Source organism: Selaginella moellendorffii, unplaced genomic scaffold (genome assembly GCF_000143415.4).
Source record: "Selaginella moellendorffii unplaced genomic scaffold, v1.0 SELMOscaffold_5, whole genome shotgun sequence".
Lineage (NCBI taxonomy): Eukaryota > Viridiplantae > Streptophyta > Lycopodiopsida > Selaginellales > Selaginellaceae > Selaginella > Selaginella moellendorffii.
In genome coordinates this window covers 1,525,571-1,543,458 of record NW_003314266.1, presented here as the reverse complement: position 1 = coordinate 1,543,458, position 17,888 = coordinate 1,525,571, and the positions used below count along the sequence as shown (strand labels likewise).

General features: G+C 41.4%; 4 protein-coding genes across 4 annotated transcripts; 2 read left to right on the top strand and 2 right to left on the bottom strand.

Annotated features, from left to right (window-relative positions):
* Positions 1–1,250: 1,250 nt before the first annotated feature.
* On the top strand, positions 1,251–5,463 carry LOC112344653 (pentatricopeptide repeat-containing protein At2g39620-like). The gene has a single exon (XM_024669828.1). It carries the CDS (start codon positions 1,796–1,798, stop codon positions 5,399–5,401), a length of 3,606 nt encoding a protein of 1,201 aa, XP_024525596.1. The 5' UTR covers positions 1,251–1,795; the 3' UTR covers positions 5,402–5,463.
* Positions 5,464–13,657: 8,194 nt separating this feature from the next.
* LOC9659946 (glucan endo-1,3-beta-glucosidase) lies at positions 13,658–14,219 on the bottom strand. The gene is made up of 3 exons (XM_002964764.2): positions 14,174–14,219; positions 13,868–14,110; positions 13,658–13,809 (listed from the first exon to the last, which is right to left on the bottom strand). The coding sequence occupies exons 1-3, from the start codon at positions 14,217–14,219 to the stop codon at positions 13,760–13,762; spliced, it is 339 nt and encodes a 112-aa protein (XP_002964810.1). The 3' UTR covers positions 13,658–13,759.
* Positions 14,220–14,554: 335 nt separating this feature from the next.
* On the top strand, positions 14,555–16,123 carry LOC9658788 (plant intracellular Ras-group-related LRR protein 7). The gene is made up of 9 exons (XM_002965108.2): positions 14,555–14,731; positions 14,819–14,888; positions 15,017–15,063; positions 15,154–15,262; positions 15,318–15,403; positions 15,468–15,558; positions 15,615–15,700; positions 15,763–15,849; positions 15,903–16,123. The coding sequence occupies exons 1-9, from the start codon at positions 14,639–14,641 to the stop codon at positions 16,020–16,022; spliced, it is 789 nt and encodes a 262-aa protein (XP_002965154.1). The 5' UTR covers positions 14,555–14,638; the 3' UTR covers positions 16,023–16,123.
* A 9-nt stretch (positions 16,124–16,132) lies between these two features.
* LOC112344624 lies at positions 16,133–17,852 on the bottom strand. Its single transcript, XM_024669710.1, has 4 exons — positions 17,478–17,852; positions 17,183–17,401; positions 16,872–17,107; positions 16,133–16,772 (listed from the first exon to the last, which is right to left on the bottom strand). The coding sequence occupies exons 1-4, from the start codon at positions 17,850–17,852 to the stop codon at positions 16,190–16,192; spliced, it is 1,413 nt and encodes a 470-aa protein (XP_024525478.1). The 3' UTR covers positions 16,133–16,189.
* Between the last annotated feature and the right edge of the window lie 36 nt (positions 17,853–17,888).

Genomic DNA, 17,888 nt, shown 5'->3' with positions numbered 1-17,888 from the left:
ACTATCAGTACATGTTACAGGTTTAGTAAGTGAGATTGGTGATGTCTCACGAATCCGCTCGTCCAAAGTGAGTGAAGCCGTTGTTCCCTAGGTAAGGCTTCACATACCAGCAGATATGAGTGCTCCGAGATGCTCATTCTCATGTAGTGATTGTGGATGGAGCAATCGTTTTCTAGCAGATGTGAAAAGTTCTGCAAAAGTGGTCACAAAAATGCTCAATGGTGTAGCTTGCATAGGCTGAGGGTTGATGATGAAAGTTGTGCAATGTTCTTGTAGCAGTGGTGGAGTGGCGCTGGTCATGGAATGTTCAATGGAGTTTGGGGTCATGGTTTGTAGTGGCATGCCTGGGGTGGCGGGATGAGGATGCCCCTGAGGAGAAGTTAATGGCTTTGTGACACTCTTGCAATCGTGTTTGTAAACGCTACCCTACCATGGCCAACCCTGTGACTTGAGGTGGTGGCTAGTATTGGCTGTGATAGGGCTGCACTCGTTGCTGGTAATCGACGCCGGTTCATTGGCGATTTGAAATTTTCCTTGTGCGGACTCCCCACACAACGCGTATCCAGCTCCTCACCGAGAGAAATCGCCATACCCATCCGTCAAGAGATGCGCTTTCCAGCTTCTCGCTAAAGAGAGGTACCCATAGGAGCACAATGACGCCATATCCATCAACACAAGACATCCAAATCTTCACTGAGAGAAAAACGCTTCGCCGCCATAGCCCCACTTCGCTCCTCACCATACCACATCGTCTAGGAGCCCAGCACCCAGCGCCCATAGCTTTTAGAGAGAGAAGAAATAGTAAAGCCACTCTTTTATTTGATGCAAGCAATAATTCATGAAGTGGTAAGCGACAAGTTCTAGAGTTTGTTGGAGATCCGAGGAGATCCAGCGCAAGCGATCCACGTAATGGTGGCGCAAAGCATTTGAAGCACGCTCACTGCCAAGACTTGTGTGTCGCATTCTCAATCTCTGAGAGTGATCCAATTGCTGTGTCACCTTAACGCTAAAGCCTGTGTGTAACTTGACAGCCCCACCGCCACCACAGAACGCTACCAACAACGCCAACACTGCTACAGGCCATCGTCCTCTACGCTTGAACTTCCAAAGTTTTTGTTCCTCTCGCACAGTGGATGCAAATCCTTTCCGGCAGCTTTTGGAGGAAGGAATCTATTGCCGGCTGTCCAATCCAGTTTGCAGCAACTGAAGCAGCGATCGGTGTTAGTATGCGCTGAAATCAAAAGGGCACTCACAACTCTTAGCATAAATCGAACGCTCGAGACCGACCGATGATGAGCACTAAAGCTACACCCATGAATTGAGGAAGGAACACAAGAAGGATTTGCAAATCTTTCCAGGGGCAAGCGATACTTCTTTCACAATGCTCATTCTCTCAAGGGCAAGCTATAAACCCCTATATTGCGGAAGAACCCTAAAACAGGTCGCTTAGGGTAGCGCGATCGAAAGCGATAGAAACAGGAATGTGGCACAGCCAAGAGGTAAGCGGCCGGTATTCGATGCCAAGGAAGCTCTCAGAAACTATGAGAAAGCACGACAAGGTAAGCTAAGGCCAAGCGTGTCCATCCTCGTCGCTGCTCTCAAGGCCTGCGCCGTATCCAGGGATTTACAAGCCGGAAAGAAGATCCATGCCGAGCTTCAAGGCGATCAAAACGCCGGAGAAGAAAGTTCTCAGAGTTCTAGAGATTTACCAGCGGAGAAAAATATCTCTTCCTTTTGGAGCTGCAAGAACCGCGATGCCGCAGCCAGCATTTGCGTATCAAACAGCCTGGTGGATATGTACTCCAAGTGTGGAAGCTTGGTGGAGGCCAGGAAGATCTTCGAGAGCATGGTCCATCGCAGCTTGGTCTCTTGGAACTCGATCATCATGGGGTGTGTTGTTAACGGGGAAAGCTCGCAAGCTTTGGATCTCTTCGCGCGCTTGCGAGAGGAGAAGATCTTGTCGGCGGACTCTCGGACTTTCGTGGCGGCTCTCAAAGCCTGCTCGAGCTTGGCAGCTCAAGAACAGGGATTCAAGATCGATGGACTTGGAGTTCTCGTCAAGGTTTCAAGCTTGGATCGAGGAAGAGTTTTGCATGAAGAGATCACCAAGGCCGGGCTCGAGAGACACACTTTCGTCGCCAGCTCGCTCGTGGATATGTACATCAAGTGTGGAAGCATTGGCGAGGCCACGAAAGTTTTCGAGAAGATGGATAGCTCTCGAGACGAGGTGGTGTGGAACTCGATGATCCTGGGACTGGCGCAGAGCGGGCAGGGTGGAAGTGGGTTGGAGCTGTTTGATCGCATGCAAGAGGAGGGATTCATGCCGAGCTCACGGACTTTCGTCGCTGCTATCAAGGCTTGCTCCAGCTTGAGTGATCGTCGTGTGGATTCTGTGAAGAAAATCCAGGCTCAAGCGCGAAGAAGTGGCTGCGAGCTCGACTTGTTCGTCGGAAACTCGTTGCTTGACGCGTACGCGAAGTGTGGATCGGTCCAAGAAGCTCGCGAGATCTTCAAGAGGATGGAAGTGAAGGACGAGGTGACTTGGAACTCGATCATCCAGGGGTTTGCATCGAGCGGACAAGCAGCGCTGGCCCTCGAGATCTTCTCTCGGATGGAAAAAGAAGGATCTATCAAGCCAACTTCGCGAACTTATGCCGGGGCCTTCACAGCTTGCTCGAGTTTGGAGGACGATCAACGAGGACTGGAGGTTTACTCGCAGTTCCAGAGAGCTGCGATCGATCTGGACGCTTGCGTCGCGAGAGCTCTGATAGAGATGCTGGCCAAGTTTGGAAGAACAGTGGAAGCTCGCAGGATCTTTGAGTCCGCCATCGGGTCCTGCCGCGACGCAGCGATTTGGAGCTCCATGATCATCGGATACTCGCAGTGCTGCGAGGGAGAGCTCGTGTTCCAGCTCCTCGTTCGCATGATCGACAAAGGCATCGATCCACAGCCTCCAGCTCTGATCGCTGCTTTGAATTGCTTCGCCAACGTCGCTGGGAAAGAAAGAGAGGCAGGTGGCGGCAAGAAAATACCATGGCTGGAGCGAGGGAGAGTTCTTCACAGCTTTGCTCGAGCAACGGCGATGGATATGAACTTGGAGAACAGCCTCGTCAACTTTTACGCCAAGTGTGGAAGCATGGAAGAAGCGAGCGTGGTTTTCCACGGGATGATCCGTCGCGACGTCGTCTCGTGGACTTCCATGATCTTGGGACACATCCACAGGAAAGACGCGGAGAAAGCTCTGGAACTTTTCCAAGAGATGGAAAACGATGGTGGCCTTCTTCTCGACGCTCGAGCTTACGCCGCCGCTGTCACTGCTTGCTCAAGCCTCGCAAGAGAGGTCGATCGAAGAAAACTTGCTTTGGAGCGAGGCTCGCGGATTCACTCGCGAGCCAGGCAGCGAGGCGTCGACTCGGACGTGTTCTTGGAGAACACTCTGGTGGATTTCTACGCAAAGTGTGGAACCATGGTTGCTGCTCGGGGAGTTTTCGAGGAGATTAGAGCCCGCAACGTCGTCTCCTGGAACGCTCTCATCATGGGATACGCTCTAAACGGCCATGGCGAAGAAGCTCTGGATCTTTACGCTGGAATGCTGAGAGAAAAGCTGGAGCCGGATGCCGTGACTTTGATCGCTGCGATCAAAGCTTGCGTGTCCCTGGGATCGTCGTCGAGAGAGGCTCGTTGGCTTGAACAGGGAAGGATATTTCACGGGAAAGTCTTGAGGAGTGATGGTTTTCAGCTGAAAGCGTCGGTTACAAATACGCTGCTCGACATGTACGCGAAGTTCGCGAGGATCCTTTCGGCGTGGCAGCTCTTCGACAGCATCCCGCAGCAAACCATCGTCTCCTGGAACTCGATCATCATGGGAAGCTCGCAGTGCGGCCAGCCGGAGCGAGCTCTCGGCCTCTTCCAGCAGATGAAGCTCGAGGGGTTCGTTCCGGACTCGAGAACTTTCATCGCGGCTTTCACCGCTTGCGGCGTCCTTGGAGAGCAGGAAAGAAACAAGATCGACGATCATCCAGGCGAGCGAACTAAAACTTTCTCAATTGAAGAAGAGTTCTCCAACTTCTCGGGGAGAGCTTTTCTCTCGACAGGAGTTTCTCTTCACAGCGAACTCGAGGAAACGCTCGGCCGGGAAGTCGAGGAGGATGTTTTCGTGGGAAGCGCTCTCGTGGACATGTATGCTAAGTGTGGTAGCATGGCTCTCGCGAGGCAAGCTTTCGAGAGAATGGCGATCAAGGACGTGGTTTCTTGGACGACGCTGATAATGGGATACTCGCAAGCACAGGATGGTGAGCAAGCGCTCAAGCTCTTCGCGGCAATGCGGCAGGAAGGATTCACTCCCGACTCTAGGACATACATTGCTGCTCTAAACGCTTGCTCGAACCTCGCAGCTATGGAGACCGGGACGAGAGTATCTCTTTCAGATCCTCCAGCTCTGCTCGTCAAGAAGAATGCGCTGAGTAGAGGCCTGGAAATCCACTCGCAGCTCGAGGAAGATCACAAGAACTTGGATACTTATCTCGGGAACACGCTGGTGGACATGTACGCAAAGTGTGGATTCATGCCTGGATCCCAGCGAGCCTTTGATAGAATGCTCCAGCGGGACGTAGTTTCATGGAGCGCTCTCATACTCGGCTACGCACTAACCGATCAATCCTCGCGAGCTCTCGGACTCTTCGCGTTGATGCAACAAGAACACCACGTCGATCAGTGTCGTCCAAACTCGGCCACTTTCGTAGCAGCGCTCAAGGCTTGCGTCTCCTCGTCCAACTTGGAAATAGGACAATGTATCCATCGCCAAGTTCTCGATTCCTCCGGATCATTGCTAGAACACCAGGTGGCAAACTCGCTCATCGATCTCTATGGAAAGTGTGGAGCCATGCACGAAGCCAAGCAAGTTTTCGACTCCATGAAAACCAAGGAGGTGGTGGCTTGGAACGCTTTGATTGCTGGATTTACTCGCCAGGGTGACGCTCCAAGCGTTTTTGGGCTCTTGGAATCCATGAAAAGGGAGCGAATCCAACCGAGCGGTGTAACTTTCCTCCACGCTCTTGGGGTGTGCTGCCATGCCGGGCTTGTGGAGGAGGCGAGGGAGATCTTCCAGAGCATGAGCTGTGACTATGGAATGGAGGCGCGGATGGAGCATTACACTTGCATGGTAGATTTGCTGGGGAGAGGCAACCATCTCGAGGAGGCGTTTGCGATGGTGGCGGGCATGCCTTTCCAGCCCGACGCAAAGGTGTGGATGACGTTCTTGGGGAATTGTCACAAGTGGGGCAATGTGGAGTTTGCCAAGGTTGCTTTTGATTCTCTCAAGGAGATGGAGGATGAGGACTGTGCTGCCTACATTTTGATGGCCAATCTTTATACTTCGAGTGCATTGAATTTTGAAACTTAAAAAAAGAGAGGATTTATTTATCAATATACTGTTAATAATTATTGCATCTTTCATTTTGCAAAGAGCGGACGGATTGTTTTTGTAAGCAGTTTAAAATCTTGTAATTAGATAGTCATGATTAGAATGACACCACTTTTGATTTAATAATGACTTTGTAGGAGTAATATTAATCCTTACAAAATCAAAATATGTTGCAAGATTATTGCAGAGGTAGTGTTATTGAAGATGGCCAAATTTCTAACCTTCAGTCTTTAACTAATTTTGTCTACTTTAATACTTAGTTAAAAAATATTCACACCTTAGTAGGAAACATCTTCAATGTCCTTCAGAGAATCAAACACAATTTTATTGTTCCACTTTTGACAATTAGAGAGGCATCCACTCTTTTTTGAGTCAAGCAGGAAAGGCATGCTTGCCACCATGGCAAATGTTGCCTCTCCCCAGCAATCCACTATAAAGGTCATCTGTGTTTATTTTATAGTTACTACTCATGTTTTGGAAAATCTTCCCTCGCCTCCTGCATAACACCAGCATGGCAGCACACGCCAAGAGTGTGGAGGAAGGTTACACTACTTGGTTTCAAATTCCTCATAGTTATAACTATTGACACTTTGCAAATGCTAGCATTTCTTAATTTGTTATGTAGTAAAATATATTTTATCATAAAGAGCTCTAGATTTTGAAGGGACTTCCTATGTAAAGATAAAATATATTATTTTACAAATGTCATTGTAAAATTTTAAATTTTATGTGATGTATTGCACCATATTCTCCTCCAAAACTTGATTTTTTTGATCCTCCTTTAACCTATTAATGACTCACTTAGATGCTTCTCCATTGGCTATTATACCCATTCACAAATTATTCAGATGTAATATATGTTAAGAATGGAAAAGAAAGTTACTAACTTTTAACTAACTTATTATACAGAATTATTTTATCTAGATTATATTCCAATAAAGCTAAATTAAGATTAATAAGATAAGATAATTGAACTTTTATAAATCTTAAAATTTTCAATTTTAAATATTTATTCATTTATAGCAAAATTTTTAATATCAGTAATAATTATATATTAAATATTTTTATATAAAAATATATATAAGGCAATGATATTCAAATATATTAAAGATAATGGGATGATTTTATTATTATAATTTTTTTAATATTTATTTACATTCTAATAATCAATGTTTTAAAATTAAAGTTATATATTTTATTTTGAGTGAGTTGCAATTAAAATTAGTGACAGCCTAAAATTAATTGGTAATAGATAAATTATAATCACTAAAAAGTGTTAAAAACTCATTTATAAATGCCAATTTTTTTATCACATAGTTATTGAATATATGTAAATTTTAAAATAATTATATTAATTAACATTTAATATCTTCCCCTTTAGACTATATTTTTAAAAATTAGATAATTATAATTTATTATTATTAGTATATGTGAGGTCCAAGTGTATGGCTATAATGCCATATATTAATATTAATGGCCTTACATTAATATTAGTATAGTGAGATTTTGATATCCATAAGATTGGTTTCAATTTAAACCACTTGCTCCTATATATAAACTAAATTAATATATATATTTTTGTATTCTATTTCTATATTTTATGCACTCACATAGTGAAGATAAGAGGTAATTTTAATTGTTTCTAAAGAGTGTTTGGATTTGGGATTTTGGTTTAAATTTAGCTTTTGCATTGTTTAAATCTATTACTCGATGCTATGCAATTGTAGTTGAACAATCAAATTTAATTGATGGTAGTATTTATGGTGCATGATACAACTCCTACTTTTGCTGCCAATCCTCACATTTGGCTAAAGTTTTTTTGTGGGAATCCTGAGGATGATGTGTATCATTGGTTTTATCATTTTATGGTAATTGTCATATATCATTCTTAGGATGATGCTAATGTGTCTCCAAGGGACGACATTATAGTGGTATAATGGTTTAAGCACAGCTATTTGTGTAGATTGGAGCATTTTCTTAGATATCTTCAAATGTATATTTAGATATGCATATAATTATGATAATGCCTTTTAACAATTGCATCATTTTTATCAAGGGTTATTTGAGTTAGTGATACAATTTGGCGTTCATTTCTAGAGCCTCTTGCTTTATGTGGAGTTAAATATATCAGAGCGAATCAAATTAAAAATGTTATGGGCAACACTTTGTTTAAAATTTTGTAAGATTTGTATATGCACTTGCTCTAGCCACCCTTGACAATACTTTTCACTTAGCACAATATAATGAAATATTGCCTATTCCACTTTTCATTGCACATCCTTCAGCTCCTCTATAGGAGATGGTTATGTTTTAATAGAGGTTGATGCTACTGCTGCTTGAGTTCAAAGACAAGGGTGAGGATGTGGTTATGGTCGCAATATTCACTATTAAAGTGTGATGGGTTTGATCATATGTATTAGTTTTATTAGTATTTTCTAGATTGATATCCTTCATTTCTTAGGTGAAAAGACTTTGGTGTCAATGTCTTACTTGTGTTCCTACAGTGGAAGGTCTAGACACCAAGATGCTTCCAGAAAACAGAGTCGCACAAGTAATGGGGGGTCATTGTGTGAATAAGTCCCCTCTAATGACCTTCCATCCTTCTTTCGGGAGTAGCATAAAGAAGTTCACTCAATATCAATTCATCAAGTGTTTACTTTCCAAGCTAGTTTTTATAATAAAAGGTTTTTTATTATTCTTTCCATATTGGTTAATATAGACTTAAGTTTATTTTTTATTGCTTAGTTTGTTACCACACGTTACTGTCTATATTTGCATTGTGCAACAGAATCAGTTTTCATCCTTTATAACAATAGCCATACATGCACATATGCACGGGATGAGATGGACTTAATTGTGCATATGAGCAATTTTGATTTTGAGTATTAGTTGTGGTGCCAAATCAAGCTTTTTGCCTTATTTTTTGTATAAATTTGTAGCAACGTAATCATGCCAAGTATAACTTTGAAGCTTTTTTTTTATGTTTTATACTTCTTTATATTTTTTCCATTCCTCTCACTTTTGTTACTCTTCTTCTCTTTGCTATTACTTGTACTTTCACTTTTGTCTCCCCATTACTTCCTCTTATTTGTCTTGTTCCTTTATTCCTTTTTCAGATCCCTTTGAGGATCTCTATGTTGCAGTGGTTGACTGGCTCATGAAGGAGTATGCCAATCTTTTCAAATTTGACTTGTTGTCTGGGGCAAAAATTGTAACACATTAGGGATGCTCACCTAATCAAGGTTTTTATTTGTCGTCAATCACCAAAAGAGGTTAAGATTTTATATGCAAACATCAAGGAGATGTTATAAAAGGGTGTCATTCAAAAGTTATAGTCCTTAGGCATGTGAATCAAAAGTAGTCTTGGGAATATTCTCTTCAGCCATTAATAGTTGCAAATACCCAGAGGCAAGATCCAATAACTTCTCCTTAGACGATCTAAAAGATTAGTAGTGTAAAGAAGAGTGTACACATCTAAGATAATCACTTTATTTAACAGATGATAGTTGATGTAGAAATCAATACACCCATCAGGCTTTGTGTAACGCACCTTATCTCTCTCCCCTTAAGCCAACTGGAAAAGGGGCAATTGCTTGATGAGAGAGCCCTTAGTGGCTATTTTATCCTCATTTATCCCCCAAGGTTCCAAGGATCCACGGTGACAGTATATTCAAATCTCATCCTATGATCACATGCGCTACACTTTGTCATAAAATAAGGTACACCATTTGATTTGTATGATTTCTTGATGATGCCATTCAGTTTAAAGAATGTTTTAGCAACTTTTTAGTAGATGATGGATAAGGTTTTTTATAATATATTGAAGGTGATTATTGACTTCATTAATGATGTTTTGATCCACTTAGAAGGGATGTGAAAAAAAAATATTTGTGATGTTTATAAGGTGTTGGATCGACTGTAGAAAGCTGGTTTAAAATTAAAGTGGTCAAAGTGTGTATTTGGGTCTAAGGATACAACTTATCTTAGGTACCATATTTTTCATAAAAGCTTGTAAGTTAATCTTGAAAAGTTTATGGCTAAACTCTAAAGTGTGTGAATGATATTCAATGCTTCTTAGGCAAGGTGCAATATCTCAGCCATTTTGTTGATCATCTTTTTGATTATATTACACCATTGTGAACATTGTTGAAGTTGTCAATATCGCCTTTCATCTAGTCTATAAATTAATCAAGTGTAGTTAGAATATGCCAAAACTGAAGGAGTTGTTAATAACTTTTTGAGATCCATATCTAGTTCTCGAATATTACTAAAAAGTGATCATGTTATAGTTACTTCATTATTGAAGCGAAAGAACTTAGTTAGTAGGTTTTTGAAGTTTTAGATATATAATTTTGATGTTGTTCATTGCCCTAGGAGTCCTATAGTTGATGCTAATGCCCTTTCTCAAGCTCTTCTTCTTTCTTCACTCTCTTCTCATGTTTTTAATAAGTTTATTGTTTTAGTATCTATGAATTTTTTGGACAAGGATTTTGTGTTATTGGCAATTATTATACTTGATATTCAATGTTCATAAGGTGCAAAATAAAATTTACCTTCTCTTGATGAGGATTATGAGGTTCAAAAGATTGAGCTATAGATTCGAAGACTTCACGATGGGTTTGAGAATCCAACATCATTTGCTAATGACTTGCTATTTTGGTATTTACATTCTCAATATCCTCTTGAGAATAGTCTTCTTTATTTTGTGGGGACAGATTCTAATGATCATTTATAGTTGATGGTGCCTTCAATCTTTATTTTACACTTTTTGTATGCCTACAATGATTCTCCTATTCTAGGTGGGTCTATGGGATATATTGTATGATCAAGAAGCTTCTCAGGTCATTTTATTGGTCAAAGATATGATGTGATATTATTTGGTATGTGTGTAGTTGTGTTTGGTGCCAAACTCGTAATACTCCTCTTATGCTATGAAAGGATAATTAGAGTCAATTGTAGTTTCCTATTTATTTGAATTGGTGGCATTTAATCTAATGAAGTCTTTTCCATAGTGGACTACTAGTAATGAGTTTATCATTATTGCTTTTAATTACTTGACTCATTGGGTGGAAGTTGGTGCTCTTACTAGTGTATCTGCAACTACTATTAGATACTTCCTTATCACTTGAGTGGTGTTCTAGCAATCCTGTCTAAAGGGAATTCTTTCAAATAATGGTGGATGTTTTTGATACTGCGTAAATGTTTTTGATATTGGTTTTGGAGGTGTGTTGATGCAAGAAAGCACTTGGTCAACACCATTCCATTACATAAATTAGCCATACATTACAACCAATAGAGGTGAATTACTATACAAGAGATGAGTGTTTAGTAGTAGTTTGGGGTTTTGAGAAACTTTATATATATGTACAAGGTTCTTGGATAATACTATAAAGTAATCATGTTTTAGTTACTTCATTATTGAAGCAGAAGAATTTGGTTAATTATACTGCTTTGAAGCTTTAGATATATAATTTTGAGGTTGTTCATTGTCTAAGGGGGTTTTATGGCTAATGTTAACACCCTATCTCAAACTCCTTTTCCTTTTTTGCTCTTTTCTCATATTTTTTATGAGCCTATTATTTTAGCATCTGTAGATTTTTTGAACAAGAATTCCATGCCATTGGTAGTTGCTATGTTTGATGTTTATTGTCCACAAGGTGCAGAGTAAGATTTACCTTTTCTTGACGAGGTTCGTGAAACTCTAAAGGTTGAAGTATGAATTTGAAGATTTCATAATGGGTTGAAGAATCTTGCATCACATGCTAATGACTTATCATTTTACCATTTATATTCTCAATATCACCTTAAAAACAACCTTCTTTATTTTGTGGGGACGGATCCTGATGATTATTTACAGCTAATGGTGTTTTCAATTTTTATTCCATGCTTTCTTTATATTTACCATGATTCTCCTTTTTCTAGACGGGTATATGGGACATCGTTATATGACTGAGAAGTTGCGTAGATTTTTCTATTGGCCAAAGATATAACTTGATATTATCTAGTATATGTGTAGCTCCCTTTCATATTATAGAAGAACAATTGGAGCCAATTGTCATTTTCCATTCGTTTGAGTTAGTGGTGTTTGATTTAATGTGACTTTTTCCATAGTCAACCACTAGCAATAAGTATATTATTATTGTTTTTGACTATTTGACTCACTAGGTGGAGTTAATGCTTTTGCTAGTCTGTCTGCAACTACTGTTGGGTGCTTCTTCCTTAATCAAGTGGTATTTCAACAATCCTGTCTAAAGCTGATAATGGTCTTGCATTTATGATTGAGGCATTTTATGTTTTAACATCTCAGTTGGGATATACTATACTTTCACAAGTGTTTATCATCCATAGGTAAATGGTTTGGTGGGACAAGGGCCAAACACCAAGGATCGCTTTTACGACATAAAAAGTAATTACAACTTCATGGAACCAACATTGGCCAAGAACACTGGCATTGCATTCACGATGGTGGCACTGTCAAAAGGCAATTCATTGTTGGGGGTGGACGCTTCAAACATCTTCTCAGTGATTCCACTGCAGTACCTGGCTCCTCCTTTGCCATTGCCTCCCTAGACTCCGTGAAGGCAAGTAGGAATAACAGTGCTTGAAGCCTTTGACGGTGATCTCGAGGTGCCTTGATCTAGTGTAAAAGAACAAGGTTAAATCAAGTGAGAAATAGTGCTTTGTATAACATATAAGGATCATTTATCCATCTTTGTTGTCCTTTGGTTAGCAAAACCTTGAGCATGCTCTCCAAATGAGACCACTCCTTGGAACAGTAGATATTACTACTCTCCACAAGCCTGGCTTGTGAGAATCCCACTAGCATACTAATGTAGCCTCCACTTTTGGCCTTTGAGATGGCTACATTAGTAAACAGAAGCTCCCCATAGAGAAATCCTTGGTTGTCCATGCTATACACAGCTTCCTTGCATCTATGTGTTACAGCTTTGGCAGCTTCTGGCGAGCACTTCGGGTGCAAGAGTGGTATGTCCCCAACTCTAGTGTTAGACATTATGAGGAATGAGAACATTCCCTGGTGGAAGAAGCCCAGCTTGTATTCAATTTTCATATTCCATGCATTTATATTTTGTTTTTATTTTGGAATTAAAAATTAATATGCTCAGCTGTAATACATATTTATAATGTAAATATACTTATTAATATTTTAAATTGATTTGATCTATAATTTTTTTTATATCATAAAATTTATGTTTTTTATAATTATCTAAATAATTTATTACTTTAATTTTATTAAAATAAATTTTTATATTTTATCAATTATTAATATTCATATTATTAAATACATATCTTCTCTGAAATAGTTTTTTATTTATAATATCTATTAGCCTTCGAAAATGATAATACTTTGAGTCCTGGCATGACTCTGCAGCGCCACCCATATAGAATAAATATAAAATAAAAATGAATAAACCATGACAAAATTAAATAATTATAATAAATAACTAACTTGGAAAAAAGTACAAGTTTTGTAAGATATTAGGGACCACTTGTTTAACAATAACAATGTAGATATCATTAATTAATTTTTTTTAATTATTCAACCTCACTTCCCTCAAAATAAAATAAATAAAACCCAGAATTTAAAAATTATATATTAAATATTATAATGTAAAATTTTTATTATGTATGATAATGCTTCACATATAAATAAATAAATTTTTTTTAATTATCTTATGTTTTTTTAAAACTTTGTTCATAAGAAATTTAGCTAAAGGAATTATTTTACAAAGAAGTATTTTAAGATTGTTAGTTATTTTTGGTTTGCTTAAGCAAATTGGTATGGTAGTGGATATACCTAGAATATGCTTAGATATTCTACCTTATTCATTTAGATTAGTATAATTTGTAAATATGGTTATAATTTATAAACTTTCTTAAACACTTTCTTGTATATTCTTTTTTATTCTACCATCTAATGGTTTATATGCAATAATATTAATCTTTTGTTTATAAATTATAAATATATTTATAATTTTAAACTTTTATTTGATCAGTTGGATTAATAAGTAAATATAACACTACTATTAAGCAAACCAAACATTGCTACATGCAATGCATAGCAAATTTTTCATTCATGAAAACCCAATTGATAACAAATATTAATTGATAAAATTTTAAAATAATTTATTTTTGTTTACTACTCTAATTTAAATATTTACCAACCTATAACAAATATGCTTTTAGTTACTAGTTGGGGGAGAATTAAGTATTATACTATTGGAGTTTTCTTTCAAGATAGGAAGTCCTCCAAAAACTGAAGCGTTTGGATAGCAAGCATATGACAAAATATACTCCAAAATATAATAAGTGGGCAGATCAAGAAATGCTGGCATTTGCAAAGTGGCAATAGCTGGCACTTGGAGGAACTGAAAGACGAAAAGATTGATATTATATGCAAAGGAGTGAGGATATGTAATGTTTCACCTGGGTATTCTTGGACAATCATTCCAAGAGCGTGGCAAGCAGCCAGAGTCCTCCCATTATTTTGGAAGTAGAGATTAAAGGCGTATGATGCATGCCAGGGGAGTGTGTTTGGGGAGAAACACTCCCCTCCTTCACTTATGGCCGAGCAGTCGACCTTCAGACATGTTTCGTTGAGAGCCACTTCAAACGCATAGCTGCGAATGCTCGAGTTTGCAATGCACCACTCGTTTCCCTCGCAAATCCCTTGAGACCATCAAGAAACAATCAGAATGGATCACCCAAATAGATGATCGCTTCGAGACTTACCGACGATGAGCATTAAAGCAACACCCAAGAGCGCCACTCTAGCCATGTCCATGAAAGAAAGGAGACTACACAGGAGGACGCACAAAGAACAAGCTCTCGCTTGTTGGGACTTTAAATGACGAGCTGGAAGGTTTGTCAACAATATTCGGCCGTGACCACGAGTTTTAAAGTTTTAGAAAGGTCTCCTCCTCGGCTTTAGCAGTTTTCACAGTGCTAATTCTCCCCAGAGAATTTCTTCGTCAAGCTTGGTCCCCCATGGATCAACGCGATGCTATAAAAGCGTCCCTGTCAAAGACAACATATTCACGAGGAGTTACCGTACGATTTTGCGTGTGTACGGCGTGTGTGCTATAGCTGATTGACTCGGCAAAGAGGGGAAAAAGTATTGGAGGGTCTTTTGCTTCTTCTTTGAGCTTTCTCGCGAGGAGAGAGTTGAAGTGTTTTTTTTTTTCCCGCTAGGCTTAGATGGGCTGCTGCTCGAGCAAAGGCGCTATTCGAAAGCGGGCAGTCAAATGGAAGGCGACGGGAATTGTGGGCCTTCGAGATTCGCGTTTGAAGGTTTTTGATCCATTTCTTATCGGGTCGATTTGATGTCGAGGACTCTTGGTATGACTTTACTCATTTGTTTCTCCTTTTTTGGGTCAGTCAATCCCGAGCGAAGTCTTCGAGATCGCCAAGGTGGTCAGGACTCTGGATGCGTCTTGCAATAAGATAGGTTCGTTTCTTACTTCCTTGTTTCCGGTTTTTTTTCTGTCTTCCAAGCTCCACCATCGTCATTCCTTCTTCCTTTGCGAATGATTCATTTTTCTATCTTCCAACTTATATGATGGTACATTATTCCAGGTGAGCTCCCGCTTAGCATCGACTCCCTCCACAATCTCCAAAGACTGGTAACTTTCACCTTCGTTTTCCTTTCGTTCTGCTTTCTTTTTTTTTTCTCTCCTTGCATTTCATTGTATTTGTTCCAATTACACCTGAAGATCCTTGTAGAAAACAGCTTGACAAGGCTCCCTTCAACTTTCGTCAAGCTCACGTCGCTCAAAACGCTCGCTCTTGATTCAAACCAATTATCCGAGCTCCCGGACGAGAGTGAGTGTTCTTTTCTCTCTTTTCTTTTTCGTTCTTCATCCGTTTGCACACACAGTTGGGCTTTTGGTGCGATTGGAACGCTTGTCTATTGCAAGCAATCACTTGTCCTCTTTGCCGAGCTCCATGGGAAGCCTACGAAACGTAAGCTTGTCACATTACATCCTTTGCATGGGAACTTACAAGCGTTTTCTTTTATCTCCTCTAGCTGGTTATTCTCGATATCAGCCAAAACCAGGTGAAAGTCCTCCCAGAATCCATAGGCAGCTGTTTCTCGCTCGAAGAAATCCAAGCAAGTGGTACGTAACAACAAAAGAAATTGATAGTCTTGAGAGCTTTCTTTCTGTTCTTTCAGGAAATAGGATCGAGCAGCTGCCACAGTCACTGAGCAATCTAAGCCATCTCAAAACGCTGGTACTCGCGGAGAACAAAATCTCTCAAGTTGAGTACTCGTTTCACCATTTTTCCTTTCCAAAACTCGTTTTTTCTTCTTGTGGAATCAGCTGCCGAGCTCCCTTTTGAAGAGCTGTAGCGCCTTGCAAACTCTGTCGCTTCACGGCAATCCCATCACTGTGGAAGATCTTCATCGGGTAATTCAATTTTCTCTGGAAAGCCAGGCTCTAATGCTGGATCATGTACTCAGATGGATGGTTTCGAGGAATTCGAAGCTCGCAGGAGGAAAAAGGTTGACAAGCAACTTGACACAAACGTAGTCACAAACTCAAACTTTTTTGACGATGGCATTGACAGAAACACTACGTAATAAACCCTGTATCAAATCTTTGTCTAACTTCCACAAGAACGTGTAAGTTTACGTGGAGTTTGTCAAAGAAATCGATATCATACGCGAAACTGTCCAAGAAATCCTTATCATAGCATCAAATCACTTGGAATTTTTCCAATGTAAAGTATATACAAGCTTTCGCTGGACTACCGGGTGCTGCCATTGGGAGTGAACCTCATCCTCGACATTCCAGTCTCGAACGCTTCCAGCCAAGCCAAGAGATTATCATCCTCAAACTCGTCACCACCTTTGCTCGATCCTCCCGCGCCGCTGCTACTGCTGTGGATGTGAGCTCTGCAATACGGGCACTGCTCGTGCTGCTCCAGCCATGGCGTGAGGCAAGCCGGGTGGAACTTGTGCTTGCATGGCAAGCACAGCAAAGTCTGTCCCGCCAAGAACTGCTCCAGGCACACGGAGCAATCCACCTGTTCTTCCTCCGGACCTTTGCTGCTCGATCTCCACTTGCTGGATCGCTTCTGGCCGTAAATCTCCCTGGGAAGAGCGTTCACTGCCGCCTTGCTCAGCCCCTGGATCGGCGACGCCGGCAAGTCGTTCATCCACTCGGGCTGCCAGGATTCTCGAAACCCGGACACTCTCCCCGCCAGCCACTCGGTCAAGCTCGCCTCCCACTCGCGCTCGTCCTCCCAGACGAGGCTCTCCTCGTCCTCGTCCGAGAAGAGAGCGTTGAAGTAGTACTGCGCCAGCCTTGGCAGCGAATTCTCGGGATTCCTGGACGAAGAAAAACCAAGTTTTGAGCATCAGGAAATCACGTAAGTCGAAGAAAAAAAAATGTTTTGAGCATCAGGAAAACACGAAAGTGTGATTTACCTTCTGCCCAAGAATGTAGCTTCTCGCAATCGCTCGTCCAAACGGCCGCGAGCCTCGAGAGCTGCCCTGTGAGCCTCGCTCTCGGAGCGTCTTTGGAGTAAAAATGGTAGCCTGGCACGAAAGAGTCGGTCGTGTGAGTGTGTTTGAGAGTACAAAGGCTCCACTGGGCGGCTGGACGAGGCCGTCTCGCTGGTGGTGGTGTTAGTTCCTTGCGAGGGTGGATCAAGAACACCATGCTGGAAAAGAAGCTCCAAGTTAATATCAAGTGGAAACAAAGAAAAGAAAAGAAAGAATCGAGAGAAAGAACGAACCTGGAATCGTGTAGAGGCCCTTGGTCTGCTGTGATGATGCTGGTGGTGGTGATGGTGGTGGTAGTGGTGGTGGTGGTAGTGCCTGGAACGATGTTCTTGCGAATTTATTTGTTGCTGCTCGAGCTCCTGTTGCTGCTGCTGCTGGCGATTGCTTCGTCTCCTTGGACCCAGTTGCGCGAGGCCCGGAATCATGGCTCTCTCTCGCTTTCTTCTCTGCTGCTACAAGAATCCGTGACGAAATCTCTCAGATTTCTAGCAACATTTCCTCGGGAGAAAGCGAAGAACTAACACTCACCGCTGGGACAAAGCCCTCTTTCTCCTGGTGAGAGATCTGGAAGAACTTGCCTCGAATTGGCGGAGCAGTGGGATCGTCCCGGAGGAGCGTCGTTAGGATTTGGTGAAGAGATCCATCGCGGCCGCGAGCGCGCCAAGAAGAGGAGGAGGACCCCAATGCTTGGCGGTAGCCATAGCCATAGCCTAGAAGAAGTGGCCCGGATTCGAACGTGGGACCTGGGCGTGTGTACGTGTACGTGTCTCGCTCTCGCCGGTTGTCCCGGGATTCGAGCGCTTGACCCCTAGGCATTGAATGGCTCCATGAACACTTACCTCGAGCAAATCCAGACATGCCAGGCTCTGTCGGTGGCGATCCAGCTCCATGCCCAGATTCCATCCTGGCAGTGCGATTCGGTGCTGCTGCGCAATAGCC